The 18,500-nt window shown below is 33.4% G+C and overlaps 1 protein-coding gene across 2 annotated transcripts in view; it reads right to left on the bottom strand.

Moving 5' to 3' along the window:
- LOC124364599 (activating molecule in BECN1-regulated autophagy protein 1A-like) overlaps window positions 1-18,500 on the bottom strand; it is a 75,060-nt gene that overhangs the window by 28,373 nt on the left and 28,187 nt on the right. For both annotated transcript variants that reach the window (XM_046820191.1, XM_046820192.1), the window contains exons 9-16: window positions 18,214-18,479; window positions 16,315-16,573; window positions 14,689-14,801; window positions 12,195-12,279; window positions 5,136-5,333; window positions 3,625-3,760; window positions 2,430-2,481; window positions 856-927 (exon numbers count right to left, since the gene is read on the bottom strand). In XM_046820191.1, coding sequence (XP_046676147.1) covers window positions 856-927; window positions 2,430-2,481; window positions 3,625-3,760; window positions 5,136-5,333; window positions 12,195-12,279; window positions 14,689-14,801; window positions 16,315-16,573; window positions 18,214-18,479 — 1,181 coding nt within the window. The remainder of the gene's footprint in view (window positions 1-855; window positions 928-2,429; window positions 2,482-3,624; window positions 3,761-5,135; window positions 5,334-12,194; window positions 12,280-14,688; window positions 14,802-16,314; window positions 16,574-18,213; window positions 18,480-18,500) is intronic.

Here is an 18,500-nt window from a genome sequence, read left to right as displayed (position 1 = left end):
TTTTTTTAGTTTTATAAAATTATAAAAAAATGTTAGTATTAGAATATATAATAATTCCTGAATTCTTCCTCAATCAGTATAACATTCACTGTAAGACCCTGTGGGTCTGGTAAAACGAGGATCTGATCAAACCATATTTAGTACAGCACTGTATAAGTTTCTGTGTTTATAGGATGAGGTGGTGAACAAATGCACTAACAATACCAAGATTGAATTTCTGTTCAACAATTCATTGAGTTAATAAAAATTAATATTGGAAATAGAGTGGTTATTACTGACTACAACAAGTTTAAAAGTATTTATAATTGCTCCCACGCAACAAATTGTGTCACGCAACAGACTTTGGTGAGGTTGAATGTAAAATGTCAAATCTATAGCTCATTTACAGCTATAAGTTTCAATAGATAGATAGGAAGACAGACAATCGTACAAAAATATTTTACATCCCCTCTGCAGACAAAATAGAAATTGTTTCAGTCTCTGAGTAATAGACTTCAATGGCGCTCAGCCAAATTCCATGGTTGCACATGCACCATATTAGAACTCATTCTTGTCTATGTAGAAATTAAGTTTCATCCAAAATTGATTGAAATTTGTCTTGAGATTTTACATCAGACTGTTTAAATAATAAAATATGAGCTAGTGAGTGTACTACAAGACTGCGATAAATTCAAATCTTGTCACCGACTTTCAAATTGACTTCTACTCTGTTATTTTTCTTTCACTCCATGAATAAAAGTTACAAGTTGAAATCTCATACAATTGGACTCAGTTTGTTTATAAACTTATTTATTCTACTTCAGATTCACATTCTATGTTAGTATTATGAGCATTCTGATCAGATGCAAGATGTACCTGGCTCGCATCCTAGTTGAATCTCTAGACCACTCTGACTCTCCACCATACAGTTCTCCAGGAGCACTGTGTCTGTAACACAACAAACAATTGTCACTATCGATTACATCTCAATTAACCCTTCGCACGCCACTAATAAATCCATTAACATTCCTATAATGCCAAGACAAGGGCGCTCCCCTCCCCCTGCCACAGAGTGAAGATCATTTATAAATACTTCCTTGGCAACCGCTATAGGCACAGAGCATACACCAGGTATTTTGAGGCCTTTTGTGACCTAAAAACTTTCCAAGAGACATAATCTATAATATCGGTTATAAATGTATTTGGTATTTTGGTCAAAGTCTTCCATTCTACTATATCTGTCTACAGAGTGGGAAGGGTACCAATAGCCCTTTGGGATAAGGTATTTTTACCCTAATTTTGGCCTACTGGTGCATACGTAAATCGATTCTGGTTCTCACGAAAACACCTTAGTGAGGCGAATAGGTCTTTTTTGAATGTGGTACACGTTTTTTATGGCTCACTCTTTCAAATTATTTTATAAAAAGTAATATCAGATATCTAAATATTTGAACATTTTAAAATAAAAATTTCTTCATTTGGATCATGTTAAATCACAATAAATATTCTATACCAAAAATATGTATAAACACGCTATACATAAAAATATGAGTTTCTATGTACATTACACAATTTTTTTAAATATACAGTCAAAAACAAAATAAAGAAAGACAATGTTATTTCAAGTAAAAAACCATTTAACCTAACCATTCACTTATAGACAGTTATACAGTGATCCTCAAACATTTTCTGGCAACTACTTTTAATTATTTTTTACGTGCAGTAGGAATATTTTTGGATTCTATATTCAAATTCAACATAATTTACCACAAATAATTTATCATAAGTACATGTTTGGACAAATCATCCAAATTTAAGTTAAAGAAACCTTGCAAATCAGTAAACATAGGATAGAGGGTATAGAAACCACTATATTGGTAGTTGAAGGATTAAATGTCTTTATATCATCTATTAAAAAATATAGCTAAATTATTTGTGCTGTATAGAAACCAAATACTTAAAAAGGTACAAGTACAATAATACAAAATCAAACAGTTAAAAAATTTTCTTCTTTTTCAAAATTTCAAGTATGAGACTTGAAACAATCTTTAGAGAACTATACTGAAACCAAATTAAATGACAAAGGATCGAAATATAATTAAATTTTTAGTATCACAAGTACATTGTAAGATTTTAATAATTCAAGTGTGGATTTTTTTCTCCAGGGAGGGGAATCTCTTCCAGATGCCAGAGGAATATTCTTCGTCCGTATTAAAGATTCATCTGAGTGTCAAAAAATATTTTGGAATACAACATGGAAAGTTGAATTTAAAAACAAACTGATGTTGAAAATCAAAAGAAACCAAAAAAATTGTCTTCATTTATAGAAAACAAACTTTGTTTTTCTTATTGTATCCCATAACAAGATAATGAATACTGCTTGGCACACTTTGAAGCAGAAGTTTAATTTTTATTTGAATACACCTAATCAGAAACAAAATAAAACTTACTGGGAACTGTCTCCTTCAGACTGGTCGTCTCGACTTGATTCATGACTACTCTCTGTAACAAAACAGCTGTTTATATAAACATAAAAACAAAACAAGTTATTAATTTATAGGTAGTAGTAATATTAATTGTAGATATTTACCTACTAAGCTGCTAATGTTTCATGGTGTGAACCGGAAGACTGATTTAGTTATGACACTGTGTAAGCTTAAGAAATCAAAAATGTAATGTATTTTATATATATCAAATTGGGCTCGCATATACTTCGGCCTTTTGCAAGAAGACCCAGTGGTTTTTGGTTTAACATGCGAAAACAAAGAGAAAAATCACAAACAATTTTTTCTAAACTTATTGTTCTCATATCTTTATCTAGCAGTTTATTAATTTATTTATTGTAATCAAAACCAATAAGTTTAATTTAATCCATTTTAATTTTTATTAAATTATATATTTACAGAATTATTTTTTACTTCTTCTAAAAACAACATTATTATATTTGTTAATCTATATGGCAATCTTTTTATATTATGAAGCAAAACAAGCATAAATAACAACAAAACTTTTTTTAGCTTATATATTTACTGAGAAAATATATACAGTTTCCAGTGACAAATTAATTAATTTATCAATAATTACATTCTTGCTTGGTAAATCAGTACAAACTTTCCCAAACAAATTTTGTATTTATCTTCTTGTTGGTCTAGGCCTATAATATCTTTTAATGTTACAAATTACGAACTAAAAGGTACTAGAACTAAGTATATAAGAATTAAGAACACTTTCATCTTAGAATAGCTATCTAATCTTACTACCATACATTGCCACTGACTACGGTCATATTAATTGGGACCATGTTTTACTAGCTGTAGGTTATTATGTGTTCAAAATAAAAACATTAGTAGCCTATATAAATATTTCATAACCCAAAAATGGCATTTGAGAGGGCTCAGCATGGAAATGGGAGCATGTCAGGATCAAAGGAGCAAGCCACTTACTTCCAGTTAAGGAAATGCCAGCCACCAATTGGTGTGAAATAAATTCTGAGATGCATAATTTATATATTAAAAACATTTATTTAAGGACCAAACAACAGTGGGAAACTCATGGTTGCTTACACAGCTCATATTAACACAGAATGTATTGGCAGATAAATATTATAACAAGGTTTTACTGTTCTTTAAAGTTAAAATGACATACCAGTGTCCCAGAGATTGCGCATCATGCGTTCTTCACGCTGCCGAGTGAAGCGTGACAGTCGTGTGTTGCGCTGAGAAGAGCCCTGACGATGTCGCCAGACCATGTTCTCGAGCTGAACTATTGTTTCCCGCAACACCTGTTAGTTAACAACCAATCCAAACAGAGTTGTTAGCTATCTGAACATTGAAACATTGCCATTTTACAATATTTATCTTTCTTCATTTAATTCTTTTGCTCCCAAACCCAATATACAATATATCCAATACTTTTATCCAATATATCAGATTTTTACAAAAACCGTTGATAAACATGATATATGTGTCCAATCACCATAAAACTATATCAAAAGATGCAGAACAATACCGGTTTCAAGAGAAAATTATTTTAAATAGGAATGGGCACCGATAAGAAACAAATTCGATACCGATACTAAAATTGTGATTTTAATTCTCAATTTTTAATTTGATCTAATTTTTGTGATATTTATTACTCAAAATAAGAATATGGACCATTTCTAAAAATTATATTACGATTTTTATTAGAGATGAAATGATACCAACAAAATTTAATTTTGATACTGATACCAAAATTTAGTCTCTATTCTGAATTTGATATCGATTCTGCATAACTAATGATTAAGAATAATAACTAAATTATATTAATAACTAATAAGGATAGGAAGTGCCTTCACCAAACTGGAAGGATAGTCCTCTTCTTTATCATATAGGCATTAAAAATAACAAACTATGATTTTGTTAAAAGAGGAATATTCTTCCAGTCTGGGAAACGTAAGCCTGCTCATTCTATCCAACCTACGGTAATTTTAAATTTTCTAACCTGGCTTTTTTGCTCTTTAACCATAAATAGTAACCAAGAATACAGCACAATAAATGGTTTTGTTTTGTTAACATTAAAGAGAAGCAGCCAACCAAGGACTTCAAAACACCTTTAGCCATGGTAAACATTTTAAAGATAAAAATATTCTTATAGTGGACATATTTATACAACTACTCAAATTACAAGACCAACAAAAATAAACGCACATCCACACTTAAGACACGTGGCAATGTGGTAACATTGATAAATATACAAAATAAGAACTCCAAGAAAAACATTATTTAAGAAACTAAAATAATTTAACAATTGGTAATTTACGTAATGCCGAAATGTTGTCTACAAATAGACACAGTGAATTCGAGGTGATGCACATTCTTAAATATATGAACAATATGTGAGCAAATTATTATTTTCAAACTTTTGTACTTCTTTGATCTATCTATGTTTTTACATAAAGAAATTATGACAGTAACACATTTGAACGATTGGTACTTTGCGTACTGCAGATCTGTTTACGTATGCGAACAGACTTATTTGAAGGTTCGGTGGACTTGAGATTCAGCTTTGACACAACATTAATCGTGACATTATAAATAATGACTTTCCAATTGTATTATAAGCACTTGTGTTCCTTTTATTCACAATTCACTGGGGTTACTCAAAGCGTTACCCACAGCAGCAAGACTAGAGGTAGAGGTGCCAGCGGAGCTACTGGTGCTGCCCTGCTGACTGGGTCTGGGCCGGAACAGAGGGTCAGAGTCTCGAGACTTCCGCTTCACGCCGCGAACTGACACTCGCTCGTCACTGGTTCCGGTACTCTCACTGGACACTTGGCTGGACGATGCATCTCCCCCTCGGTCCTCACTAGTGGCCTGTAACAAAACCCCCTCCCAGAATAACATTTGATTCAATTTTTATATCTTAACCCTTCGCACGCCACTAATAAATACATTAACTTTCCTTTCACGCCAAGAAAATCAAAAATGTTTTGTTTCTCTAAGTTCAAAGCTAATTTTTATTATAACTAAATTATAAAAGGTAAAAGCAAAAGAAGTATAAAAACGGGAATTTTGCTTAAAATTAGCGTAATTTACAAAACTGTTTATTTCAAATAATTTAAATTACATTTTAGCCTACTATAAAACAAGATAAATATTTTGAATTAATCACAACACTACAGTGAAGAATAACGAGATACATAGTAGACGTGCATTCATACAACCGAGAAAGCAGTAATACACGCCACAGATATGTTTGGTTTTGGCTCTGTAGGAGACGCAGACCTGTCAAGCAGGTGGTCAGAGTTAGACAAAGGGTGCTCCCCTCACCCTGCTGCAAAGTGAAGTTAGTTTATAAATACTTCCTTGGCAACCACGATAAACACTGAGCGTGCACTGGGCATTTCGAAGGCCTTTTGTGAACTAAAAAACTCTCCAAGAGACATAATCTATAATATCGGACATAACTGTATTTGGTGTTTTGGTCGAAGTCTATTATTCTAATATATCCGTCTATGGTATGGGAAGGGTTAACTTTTTAAAGAAAACCAAGTTTGATCTCAAATATTCATCAAAATTTAATTATATACTACTTTTAAAATGGCCAAAGCCTGACCTTAATATAAGATGAATTCTTCTAACTAACCAATATTTTGCCAAAGTTTATTCATGCATTACCAATTTTTCAATATATCAAACTCAGTTAAATGGCATCTCTCTTTTTGATGTTTTAGACACAATCTCTAAGCACGGTGGGCAAACAAAATGTCTTCTACACAAAACATCGTAGTGCACTCGATTGTGCACCTGATACATTATTAAATACTTATTTAGATAGTACACTAAATTGGGAAGTCTATGTGCAAAATGTTTATAAATGATTATCTAGAGTTGTGTATTTACTTTTTAAACTAAGATTCAATGTTTGTTTTGAAATGCTTATTATGGCCTACTATGCCTTTTTTTCATTCTCATTTAACCCATTACCTACCAATAAAAATATACCTAGTACCAATTTTTTTTTTTCAATGGAAATCATTCTGTGGGCGCTTAGGGCTGATTAACCCTCCATCTGATAGACGACTAGCGACTAGTTGCTAAAAATGTTTCTCCAATGTTAGACAACTAGTCACTAGTTGATTTTGCAGTCATATTTTTAATCAAACTTTTGGTATCAAAAATACAATTTAAGTAGGACAAATATTATATTACATTAATCAGGATGTTTCACGAATTAATTTAATGTATAGTTTATTGAATAATAATGCGTAATAACTATGCATCTAATATAATATACAGCCGCATGTGAAACTGACTGACTGATATATGTATAAAAATTCTAACCTACTTCTAGAAGTGCTAGAAACTTGAAATTTTGCACGCAGGTACCTTTTGCCGTATAACCAACAGGAAAAGTCTGAAAACCGGGAATTTTAAATTTTAAACCCCTAAAAAAAATTCGCAAAAAAACGCGGATTTTTTACCCTTGCAGGCCTTTTTTGTAAGCCCGATAGCGGGCGAACCGTTGGAGCTAGCTCGGATCTGACGAAAAATCGTTAGTCAGGAATGAAGTGAACTACAAAAAAGGTCCAGTGACTTTTTGCTCATCTTCCATGGTTAAGCGACAAAACGCTTGAATATTTGACATTCCAGAGATTTTTTCGTTAAAAATAAGTTTTGGAGTCCGATAGCGGCCGAACCGTTGGTCGTAGCTCAAAATCTGATTGACCCATCAAATTAGCAACTTGCACAATCTACAGAAAAGGTCCAGTGACTTTTTGCCCTATCTCCATTGGTTTGGCAAAAAAATGTGATTATGTGCAATTTTTTTGTAATTTTTACGTGAAAATTTAGTTTTTGGGGTTGATAGCGGCGAAACCATTGGTCGGAGGTCAAAATAAAACAAAGGTTAGATTTAGGAAATAATGTGATCTACAAATAAGGTTAAGTGACATTTTACTCTATTTACATTGGTTTGGCCACAAAATGCTATTAAGTGATAATATTTGGAAATTTTCGCCTAAAAAATTACCTTCTGGGCTTGATAGCGGCTAAACAGTTGGTCGTGGCTCAAAACATGTCATCTAATAAGTTTTAGTAAATGACGTGTTCTACAAAAAAGTCTTGTAACTTTTTGCCCTATCCTAAATGGTCTGGCCGAAAAACCTGTTTAAATGGAAATAATTTGTAATTTTTACGTAGAAATTTTGTTTTCGGACTCGATAGCGGCTAATACATGAGTCGTACCTTAAATATTATATTTTTAATAACCAGAAAATAATGCGATCTATAAAAAAGGCCAAACAGCTTTTTGTCGTATATCCTTGCGTAAGCCTGAATAAAGCTCCTAATAGCAAAATCTTTGTCATAAATTAGTAATTTTAGGGGTTTTTGATTTTTTCTGACTAAAATTTGTCCAATTCATAACGGTTCCAGATTGAGTTTGTATTACTACGTAAACGACTGACTAGTATACGCCTACTAGAGCACATTGCGAATTGGCTGGGCGTTAGCGTAGCGTCAAAAGTAGATGGGGGTAGAGTGAATTTTAATTATGTTCACAGACACAACACCCTCTAAAATAGGCCCACGTATGTCATTAACCCCTTGTAACATTAACCCCCACCACCGGAATTACCTGATATAACCAGATAACCTCCTGAGTAAATTAAACCCCCTGACGTCTTAACCCCTGGTAACATTAAACCCCCCCCAGGCATGACCTTATGTCCGAATTTTACCAATCACCAAATCTCTTAACCCCCCCCTCCCCCGGAATATCCTGTTATGACCAGATAACCTCCTGAGTAAATTAAACCCCCAGATGTCTTAACCCTCGGTAACATTAACCACCCTTTGGAATTTCCTTGTATGACCAGATAACCTCCTGAGTAAATTAAACCTCCAGATGTCTTAACCCTCGGTAACATTAACCACCCTTTGGAATTTCCTTGTATGACCAGATAACCTCCTGACTAAATTTAACCCCCTGGTGACCTAACCCCGGTAATGGTAACCCCCCCTAGCAATTTCCTGGCATGACTAATGAACTCATGAGCAAATTAAACCCTCTAAACAACTTAAAAATATTGACTTAGGGTAGGTTTTTTATTATATTTACACTCAACAATGTACAATAGTTGACCGGTGCAGACTTTTCTATCACACTCTGTACCTCCTATACCAGAGCTTGTAGCTCGAATCTGAGGTCACAATCGAAAGATAAAATTAAATTTCCGACAGAACAGGTTCAGTGACTTTTTCTCCTATCTCCAACGGTTTAACCGCAAAACGCCCTCAAAGTCAAAAGTTTGGGTAAATCAAGAAAATTAAACTATGGTATACAAATATAATCTCTGACTTTGGTTAAAACCAAATTCTTTTTGTCTCCTAATTTCGTGAACACATAACTTAACTGTTATACGATATCTAGTGATTACTATTATTATACACCACACATCATTTGGCAGAGCGTTAGCGAAGCATTAAGACCCGTTCGATTCTTGAGAACGGATACATGAAATTTGGAAACCTCATGTCTGAATTTAACCAATCACCAAATTCTGCTTATCCCCGAATTTGGCAAATACACAAAAGAGGGCCTGGGACGAGTCGAATTTATAAAGTTGCAAAACAAATGTTGGTTGCCGTGTCTGCTCGCGCACTTCGACAGAACGCGAAAAAACGGGATTTTCCCCTAAAAAATGTATGTATATATGAACATATTTTTGTACATGTTCTTTTTATTTTAATACATTTTACTTCATTTGAAGCATTATATTTCAATATATTGTGTGTTTTTATAAACTTTTATATTTGAAGTTTTGTTACGATTTGAAACAAAACTTTTTGCATATAAACCCGTACAAAAAGACATAAAAATATATTTTTCTTTTCTGAAGTTTTATGCTCTACAATGTAAAAAAGGTGTAAAAATATAATAAGCATAAAGAAAATATCTAAACACGTAGAATGTGAAATATGTCATTTTTTTTGTAAAAAGAAAATATTTCAATATTTACCCCAAAAAATCTAAAATGTTTTAGATAATTAGAATTTTCTTTATGTAGTCTATAAAAATACTTTGTAATAAACTTTCTACACAGGATTGAATGAAGGTAAGCACAACTAGCAAAATAGTGCCTGCCATTATAGGAATTTCAACTGCCAGATGCAGGGTTAAAAATATGGAACTACTGTATAAAGTATTACAACTGTATTTTATTTTCTTATATTTTAAGTTTACATGTCAATTTATTTACAACAAGATGTGTATTTTCTTGAACATAAAGTGTAGTTTTTTGTCTGTTTTTTGTACTCAAAAACTGTCTCTGATCTTTTTCCATGAGTTGTACACACTTTAGGGCATTTGGAAGATCTCTCTTTGGTTGTAGGAGATATTTTACTAATAAAATAGCCCCAGTTTCTACTCTGTAGTCTCACAGAAGTATCACAACTGGCTGGTGATCTACCTCTACCTGTCTTTTCTGGCAACACAAGTTGTCAAAATTTGCTCTGCAATATCCAACCTGAATTGTGATAGGTGTTTTTGTCTATGACTGGTTTGTGAACTACACTAGCGTTGAATAAAACATCACCAAAAGTTAATTATTTATCCCCTTTACACTGCACCACATTACAGGGTAGGATGACAATTTTACTCTGTAGATGAGTTTATGTTACACTGCTGGGACCACTAATTTTCGTAACTATGTACCGGTACTGAACCCATATATGAATGAAAGAGAGAATGTAATTTAATATATGTATACATGCAATGAATGAATCTTGGAATAGTAAACTGCAAGCTTTTTAGCTTTATTTATTGACGTTTGCAGATTCAACATAAAATTGTTTGAAAGCAATAAATCATCAGTCTATATGATTATTGATTAAAACAACATTGGGTTTCATTGTACTCTTAGGGTTTCCCCTGTTTTATTTTTTTCACTTCTTCAAAATCTGGCCTTTCGTGATACGTTGAAGCATTGGCACATTTTTTAATCTTTCCATTTCAAGTAAAAAATTGTATTACCAGATCAGAAGGTTAATTCACTTTTATGAATTAATTGTTCTAGAAGATTACAATTCATCAGGAACATTTTTCATGTTGGCTTTTAATATACCGATTGTTTGCGTCGTTCTGTGTGTAGCCCAAAGTAAGCCCAAGAAAAAGTTTGGAAGAACTATACCATGAACAACAGTCTACCCTCATTACGTAAACTTTCATCACTTATTGAAAACATATATGTATTAATTGTCTCTTTGCTAGTCTAAATTTTGAATGTGGCAATACCCAGTAGTAAACCACAAACCTTATAAAACTTGATTCCGAATCTCTTTTTTGGAAAGGTTGAATTGGATATATCCTTGCCTACCTCTGAAAGCCATTAGGCTTTCATTACTGCATATGGATTGTCCTGGTGTAAATATTTGTTTGAATGATTCCAAAGACGAATCTACTATAGGTCTAACCTTTTGCAGAATGTTATTTGGACTATTATTTGAAGAAAAGTGCAGGATTTGACTGATAACAAAAAGCCTGTTGTGAGCCATTAGTTTTCCTCATATTTTGAAGAGTGAACAATGCTTTTGGTGGACCACCAATCTTACAGTTTTGGTTTCGGGTTTTGTGCCATCAATATTATTAAGAGCAAAGAACATTTTAATTTCATTCAAAGAGGCAGAGACCTTAGTCCAGCAGCTAGGCTTAAGCACAACTCTCATTAACATATTTATAGGTTTTATTTCTAAAAGTATTGTCCAGAACATCTTACTTCTGTGGAATCAGTACTTAGTTGCCTAACAACAACAGGGTTTATACCAGATCTACCACTAAAAATAAACCTATGTGGATCGTTAGCTTGCCTTGGCCACTCCCAAGTATGAAAGATAAACCTTATCACATAGTTTCCTTCAGTTTCTTCAACATAACTTTTACACAAAGATATCGCCATTTAAGTTACCATCACCACTTCATATTCACTTTCATTGAGCATGTTCTTCAGAAAGTTTCTAAAACTCTCAGAAGACAAAACGCAATCTTGTAAAAATGTCATTTTAGAGAGCAAACTAATCAAAATAAATAACAGATGAAACAGTAAACAACAATTGATTTCAACAGAGTCAAAATCTAACATGTTATATGTTTTAACAGACTAATTATCTATGTAATAGTATAGACAAATGGCAAAATAAACAATATTAGGAATATTTTTCCTGAATACAAAATAAGAGATAATGAACATACTTATAGTACAAGAAATATATAAATGTTTCAACTCCCATTAGAAAAAACAAGAAAGAGTAAGTTTTCTATGTAAATTAAACTCTTTAATAGCCTGCTAATAGGGCTAAGGTGGTTAATAGTATAATTTGTTGTCGGAAATTGGTTTAAAAAAATAGTGTTTTATTATGATAATAAACTCCTAGTTTCTGATATTAGTAATGACATGATTGGACAAAATTAATACTCTGTATGTACTTTAACAGTTTTCTGCTATTAAAACTTTTAAACTTATTTTTAGATTGTATGATTAATTGTTTTAGTTTATTACTGTTGATTTAGTTGTCAGTTATTTTATTATACATTTGAGAAAGTTAATAATCATTTAGGCCCATAACATATCAATATAAAGGTGGTATTAATACATAAAATACAAATACGAATGAAAAGGTCAATTACATAATTTCCTGTTTTGTTTAAAGACAGAGATCCATGAATCGACAACTTACCTGTGTTGATGACGAAGCTTGCTGCTGTCTGTTAAACTGCCTGCGGTGAGCTTCCATTTGCAATGTCATTCGTCTGCTGTAGTCTCTGAAACAATCGGTTTTACGCTATAAATTACCTTCTTAAAACCATACCTACTTAAAAAGTAACATTCTGTTTACACGGACTACTTCCATAAGTAACAAAACGTAAATACGCAGTAATTGAAAAAGTTCAAGTTGTATTCTGCCTCAAGTTGTGATGTCAAATGTAAACTTTCCACGTTGGTAGCGTCAAAATGTTCGAGTTCCACATTGGTAGCGTAAAAAATGAAACGGTTTCATGTTACTGGCTATGTTTGCCAGATGGTAGTGTAAAATAAAGAAGTTCCAATTAATATTGGATGGCGGATCCGTAGGTTGTTGGAGGCCAATTGTTAATGTTCTGTTTTAAATGCAGAAAAATTTACACTCCACGTTTACGATACCATATGATGGGAATCAATAATTGTAAACAATGACACTAATTCAAAATTCAGGTCCAAATTTGTAACATTATGTTTGAAAAAGTCACCACGTCATTAAATTTCTTGTAGCACAAAACACTAATTTGGATTGGCTCCGATTGGAAATTAATTTTTTAAACAAACCCTACTACATACGAATGTGTTTTTTAATCAAACTCTAAACATTTGTATTCATCTCTGAAGAATGGTATATCATTTCAATATACATCTAAATTCAATACTCCTGATGAATGTTACTCACATTGACAATAATTGCTCTGTATCACTACTTCTTTCTTCTTCAAAAATTAAATTAAATAGCAGGAGCACTAAATCACTCTCTATATTTATACATTAAAAACATTTCTTTATTTACACTTTAACTCCTTCACATCGGGGCAAACTTCACACTATTGAATTTTAGTTGTTATAATTCTTGTTAGATTTATGCAACATGCGCTCGCTCAATTTTCACTATTAAGCGGAAATTTAGTTGATACTACTTCAATATTTTGAGCATAATTCATATTTCTTATAATATTGAAACAAATGTAAATATTTTAACTACTATACAGTAGTCTCTCAATTCAGACCAGACATGTGTCGGATTAGTTATAAAGCCGGATTACTGGAGTTCAATTGAAAAACATGTTTAAATTACATAATAGAATGAATTGTTACTTAAAAAGTCAATCCTACCATAAAGATGTACAATCGAGTATTAAAATTAAAAAAGTACAGTACAGCAGTTGAAATACAGTATACATTTACATTATCGTACTTTTGTATTAAGCTTACGTGCAATACTGTACAGTACAAAAATCGTTTAATAAATTTGAAATGGAAAACTAAAAAATGAATGTAGGCCTCAGTTTCAAATTCTTAAGAAGAGTTAGTTTTGCGATACTCTTGTATTGCCACATTTGTGACAAAAAACTGTCTATACATTTTTGCTTCTTAGGTATAAAAGACTTTCTCAAAACATTGTCATAAAGTCTTTGTACAACCAAGATGTATTGTGCTGCTTCTCCATTTTTCTCAGCCCACTTGCGATCGCAAATTGACGACTACGATGACAGATTGCTATTCCCCTCTCCCTCACACATCAACAAGCAGTGACTTGGAATGACGATGATACGCATCCCCGTCTTTGTCTACTGGCCGAATTACTGGGGGGATCGGACTGGTGCAGGGCCGGACTATATAGAGGGACTTTCAATGTTAAAATAAATTGCACGATTTACATGTCTCAAAAGATACGTCCTAACTGTTCAACATGTTAACCTAAAAGGAGACTGAGGAAGGTCAAGGGGGGCGGAAAAAGCTTCCTTCCCCTTAGAAATTCAAACCCACACCAATATAGTAAAAATCCAATAATTTCATTATACAATATAAATTTCATTATTACTTTGTGTAATTTAATTATTTTGATCTATTCCAATATAAATTTATTTAATTTGATACGTCTTCAATTCATTTGTACACTTATACGTAGCAGTGGTCACTACATGGTCATATCATGTGATTAGACTGGCTCTGCCCTCACCTGTTTGCCGCAAATATCCAAACATTTGAATTTTGTTTTTCCTTGTTGATGATTTGTCACATCGTGATCTGAATGTGCTTGAAAGTAAATTCCATCAATACAGTTCTACCTTTGTACAATAGCCATCCAAACTCTCGAAGGTAAACTCATCCTTTTACTGGATATGTATAAATTGAATAATGGGTTTACTGGATATGTTTCAGAAATTTTATTTGAATTGCAATAAAACCTGCCATGGCCTAATATGGAGATGGTTGGGCTGTATATCAAAAAGCCAGATACAGAATTATAACATGAACATATATGTTTATATGTTTTTGAATTATAATATATGTTTTTGAATTTGACGGAGGTACGGATATCCAACTAACTCTTAATTTTATCCAAAAGTGATACTACCAATGAACTTAAAAAATCACAATCAAACATATTAACAATCTGGACATAATACATGCCACTCTTTTACCTAAACAACAGTTTAGATCTCTTCACAGGAGTGTTTCTGTTGAGTGTCCGAGGCAAAGTTTTCATCACATTTCGCCGACTTGTCTGAGGAGTTCTCCTTAGTCTCCAAAATACCTTAACAACAGAACAGATATCAATCAACATTATATCTTGTTAATTTCAAAACGTTGTTGAAGAATTCTACATATTTAACTGTATTTCTTTATATCTAAAGAGTTTTACCTAAAATTACTCAAACATTATTTGACACAGTGTATGATAACCGATTCAATGGACATAGAAAAAATTAGAAAAGACAAGCATAGGATCACTGAACAAAAAATTAAAAAAAACTAATTAAACGATTTAAACATCAAATTGAAATTGAAATAACTAAGTTTAGTTTTCCATGTAGCATGGGAAGAAACGTTGCCTTAGCATGTGCAGAACAGCTATGCAGTGGCAGTCCACTATTGTGAATGACATGCCTGGTGCTAGTCGCATACGCAGAATTGAAATCGATTGTTAGTGTGCAGTGTAAATTTAGACTTACATGTCGAGGTCAAAATTCACCAGATGATAAAGCAATTCGTCGATGGTTTAACCGTTTCGTGACACAGGAAGTGTGTTGAAAGGACATTCAACTGGCCAGCCGAAAACAAGTGATAACAAAATAATAGAAATCTAACAATCTTGCATCAGACACCAGAAAACATAGATTGTTCGATGAAGTCTTCAGTTAAACATCTCTAAATCGACAGTTAAAGATGTTATTCCCAAAACATTGAGACTTCATGCCTACAGTTAAGATATCAGATTACATCCACTGATTGCCCTAAGCGTACCGACTTATAAAAACAAAATTTATACTTTTCTCTTCAATTTTGACATTTAAATCGGTTAGTTATCTTGAATAATTTTTAAGTTATGGCCATTAAAAATCCCGGCATATTTTTTTGGACACACTTTATACAGCATCTAAGTTTTCCAGTTCACACAAACTGCACTGAAATATTTCTCACACGATGAAATTTTTCAAATATTTTAGAGGGAAAACTTTAAAACGGGTGTTTAAATGAAACTAAACTAAGAAAAATACGAGTAACTTAATTGAATGACCATTATATTATGTAGCTTATGAATGTATATGTATAATGTACCTTTAAGATTTATATAATAACTATTATGTTAGCAGAGTCTAAACGTATTAAAACTTAATTATGAATAACTTATTTTCGTAGCATATGGAAATCTGTCTACGACCATATCAGTATGCTGTAACCATAATGAAACATATTAAAAGAGAAAGCATGACTGAACAACTTCCACTTTTTCAACGGCTATGAAAGTAGTATAACCTAGTCAGTTTAAAACTTTAAATGTCAAGTATATTTTCACAAATCTGAACATTTTAAACATTCTCATTTACTTTCCATGTTATACTTTTATTAAAACCACTGTCCCTTCCTAGGCATTACCATGTTATGTAAACAATAAGTTTTTGTGAAAATTTGGAAGGTCCGTCTAACCTTGATCCATTTTCAATTGTGGGACACGCTGGTCCACAGTCAATACGTTTCAAACAAGTAGCCAGTGGGGGCGTTATTGTCCCAATTTATTTAGCCAATAACAGTAAAGCAGTGCTTACATCTCCATTACTGCTGGGACCATCGGAATCGTCATCAGTGAGTAGGTTATTTGTGTTGGTAGCAGTGGCAGTAGCGGTGGTCACGGTGGAGGTGGCATTGGTGGTGGTGGTGGCAGTCGTGAGGGTGACGGGGGGCTGCTCTGGCTGGGCCGACCCTCCTTCTTCGGTCCTCACTGCTCCATGCAGAGCGTAGATCTGACTCTGTAGGTCCTCCCACATGCGCCGTATCTGCTGCAACTGAAGAATTTCCAGGCGTGCCCTAAAAATCACAGCCACGACATTTTGTAATAAAATAACGCCACTCAGTAAGTAATTCTTCAATATAATAAATAGAAATATTACATTTGTATTAACATGAGATTCAAAATACTGGGTTATAAATTAGTAAAATACTGCATCAGACATTTTTTTATTTTTAGCGTGGTTAGAAAAAGTACGTTTCAGCATAGGGTGTGGAATGTGAACATTACCTTTTTTGTGAGGCAGCCAATTACCATGCACCTAAGCATCAAGGGTCTATAAATATATTATTCTCTCTGGAAATACAGTATTCATCCTAGCGATTTACAGTTTAACCCTTCCAACGCGGCTTACGCCTATAGACGCGGAACTGCCGATGCTTTAAACGCGGATTACGTCTACAAACGCAAAAGCTTTACTTTTGAAATGGCGAAGAATTAGTTGTTAAAGCTATCGTAAGAGAGCAGATCGATGTTCCTTTCGACAGTCGGGTCTAGACAAAACGCTTTGTCACCGTTGGTGGACGTTGTAACGGTATCTACTCGGATTGAAAGCAATCGCCGCCATTTTTTGTATGGCCCCTGACGCGGCATACGCCTACAGACGCGTTCGTTTCATTCAGCTGTTTAACTACGTGTGTGTTGGTTGTTAATAAAATTCTCAAAAAAATTTAATATGACATGTTTATTATTTTTCTTTATAAAGGTAATACCAAGGAATATGAAACAAAAATTAGCATTGGGAAATTTTTAAAAAAATATTTTTTTTGTCTTAGCGTTTGACAGTAATTTAAATTAGCGCTTTAAGGGTTAAGCAGTCTAACAAAATGCTGAAAACAGATCTTTCTCAGCAATAACTGTCAATGATAGCAAAATTTTGATAATGAAAGGATTGTGAAGGAAACATGATTTTTCTAGACATTTGCCATCCTTCATTGATACAATAAAATCAGTAATACATTTCAAGATCTGCAATCTGATCTCTTCTTCAGGTGAATAACTAATTTAGCATATAATTACTCCTAAGACTGATTTGTTGGTCGGCGAATGCAGACCTGTTGTGACCTGTATTCTTTAGTTCAGTTTAATAGGTAGTGTTGTGTTGTTATTTATTTTAGAGTTAGTGAAGTTGACACACAACATGGTGGTTGTGATTCCTGACTTGCGCGTGTCACAACGCTCTGGTATGATTTGTTTATTTTAACCTAGTTTGTAATTAATTATGTGTTAGGTTAGTTATTCATCAGATGAAAGAAATCAGGTTGCATATCTCAAAACGTAGTGTTACTGATTTTTTTATATCACTGAATGATGGCAAATGTCCAGAAAAATCCTGTACCTAAAACTATTTTCAAAAAATCTGATAATATATTAACACAGTCATTTATACACACTTAAAATACTTTATAACAGTTTTTTTTCCCAACACAGTATGTATACTCCTTTAACATCCAGAATAATCCCCCCATAAATAACTGTTGAGTATACCCCTGCCTATTAATGATAAAAATTCAATCACAACATGATCAAAATAACTTGAAACATTCCAAAATTTAAAAATGCATACGTGAAAATATTTTATAGAGCTCTTGAAGGTCAATGCAATGAGGGAACACTATCTTTTCCATTGTCATGAATATTTGTCTGTAAGTAAACTGACCGACACAGCCGTTGCATATTGTCGATGTGCCGGCTGAGTAACTGAATGCCATAACGCACGCCTCCGATAATGTCCGGAGAGGCTTCGGTGACAGAGCCAGTGGAGGTGGAGGGGGTGGTTGGGGGAGGCTGTGGCCGCGGTTGGAAGGCCGATCTACGAGAGGCAGACAGCCGACGAGCTCTGGACTCTGGCAGTGGGCGCTCCAATATCTCGTTCAATCGGTTCAGAAGCCTGCGCTCTGCAGCCTGCGTTTCTGGGCTGAAAACCTACATATAATTTCTTTTTAG

The sequence above is a fragment of the Homalodisca vitripennis genome, chromosome 6, assembly GCF_021130785.1.
Source record: "Homalodisca vitripennis isolate AUS2020 chromosome 6, UT_GWSS_2.1, whole genome shotgun sequence".
NCBI classification, from domain to species: domain Eukaryota; kingdom Metazoa; phylum Arthropoda; class Insecta; order Hemiptera; family Cicadellidae; genus Homalodisca; species Homalodisca vitripennis.
This window is presented reverse-complemented; position numbering and strand designations above follow the sequence as displayed.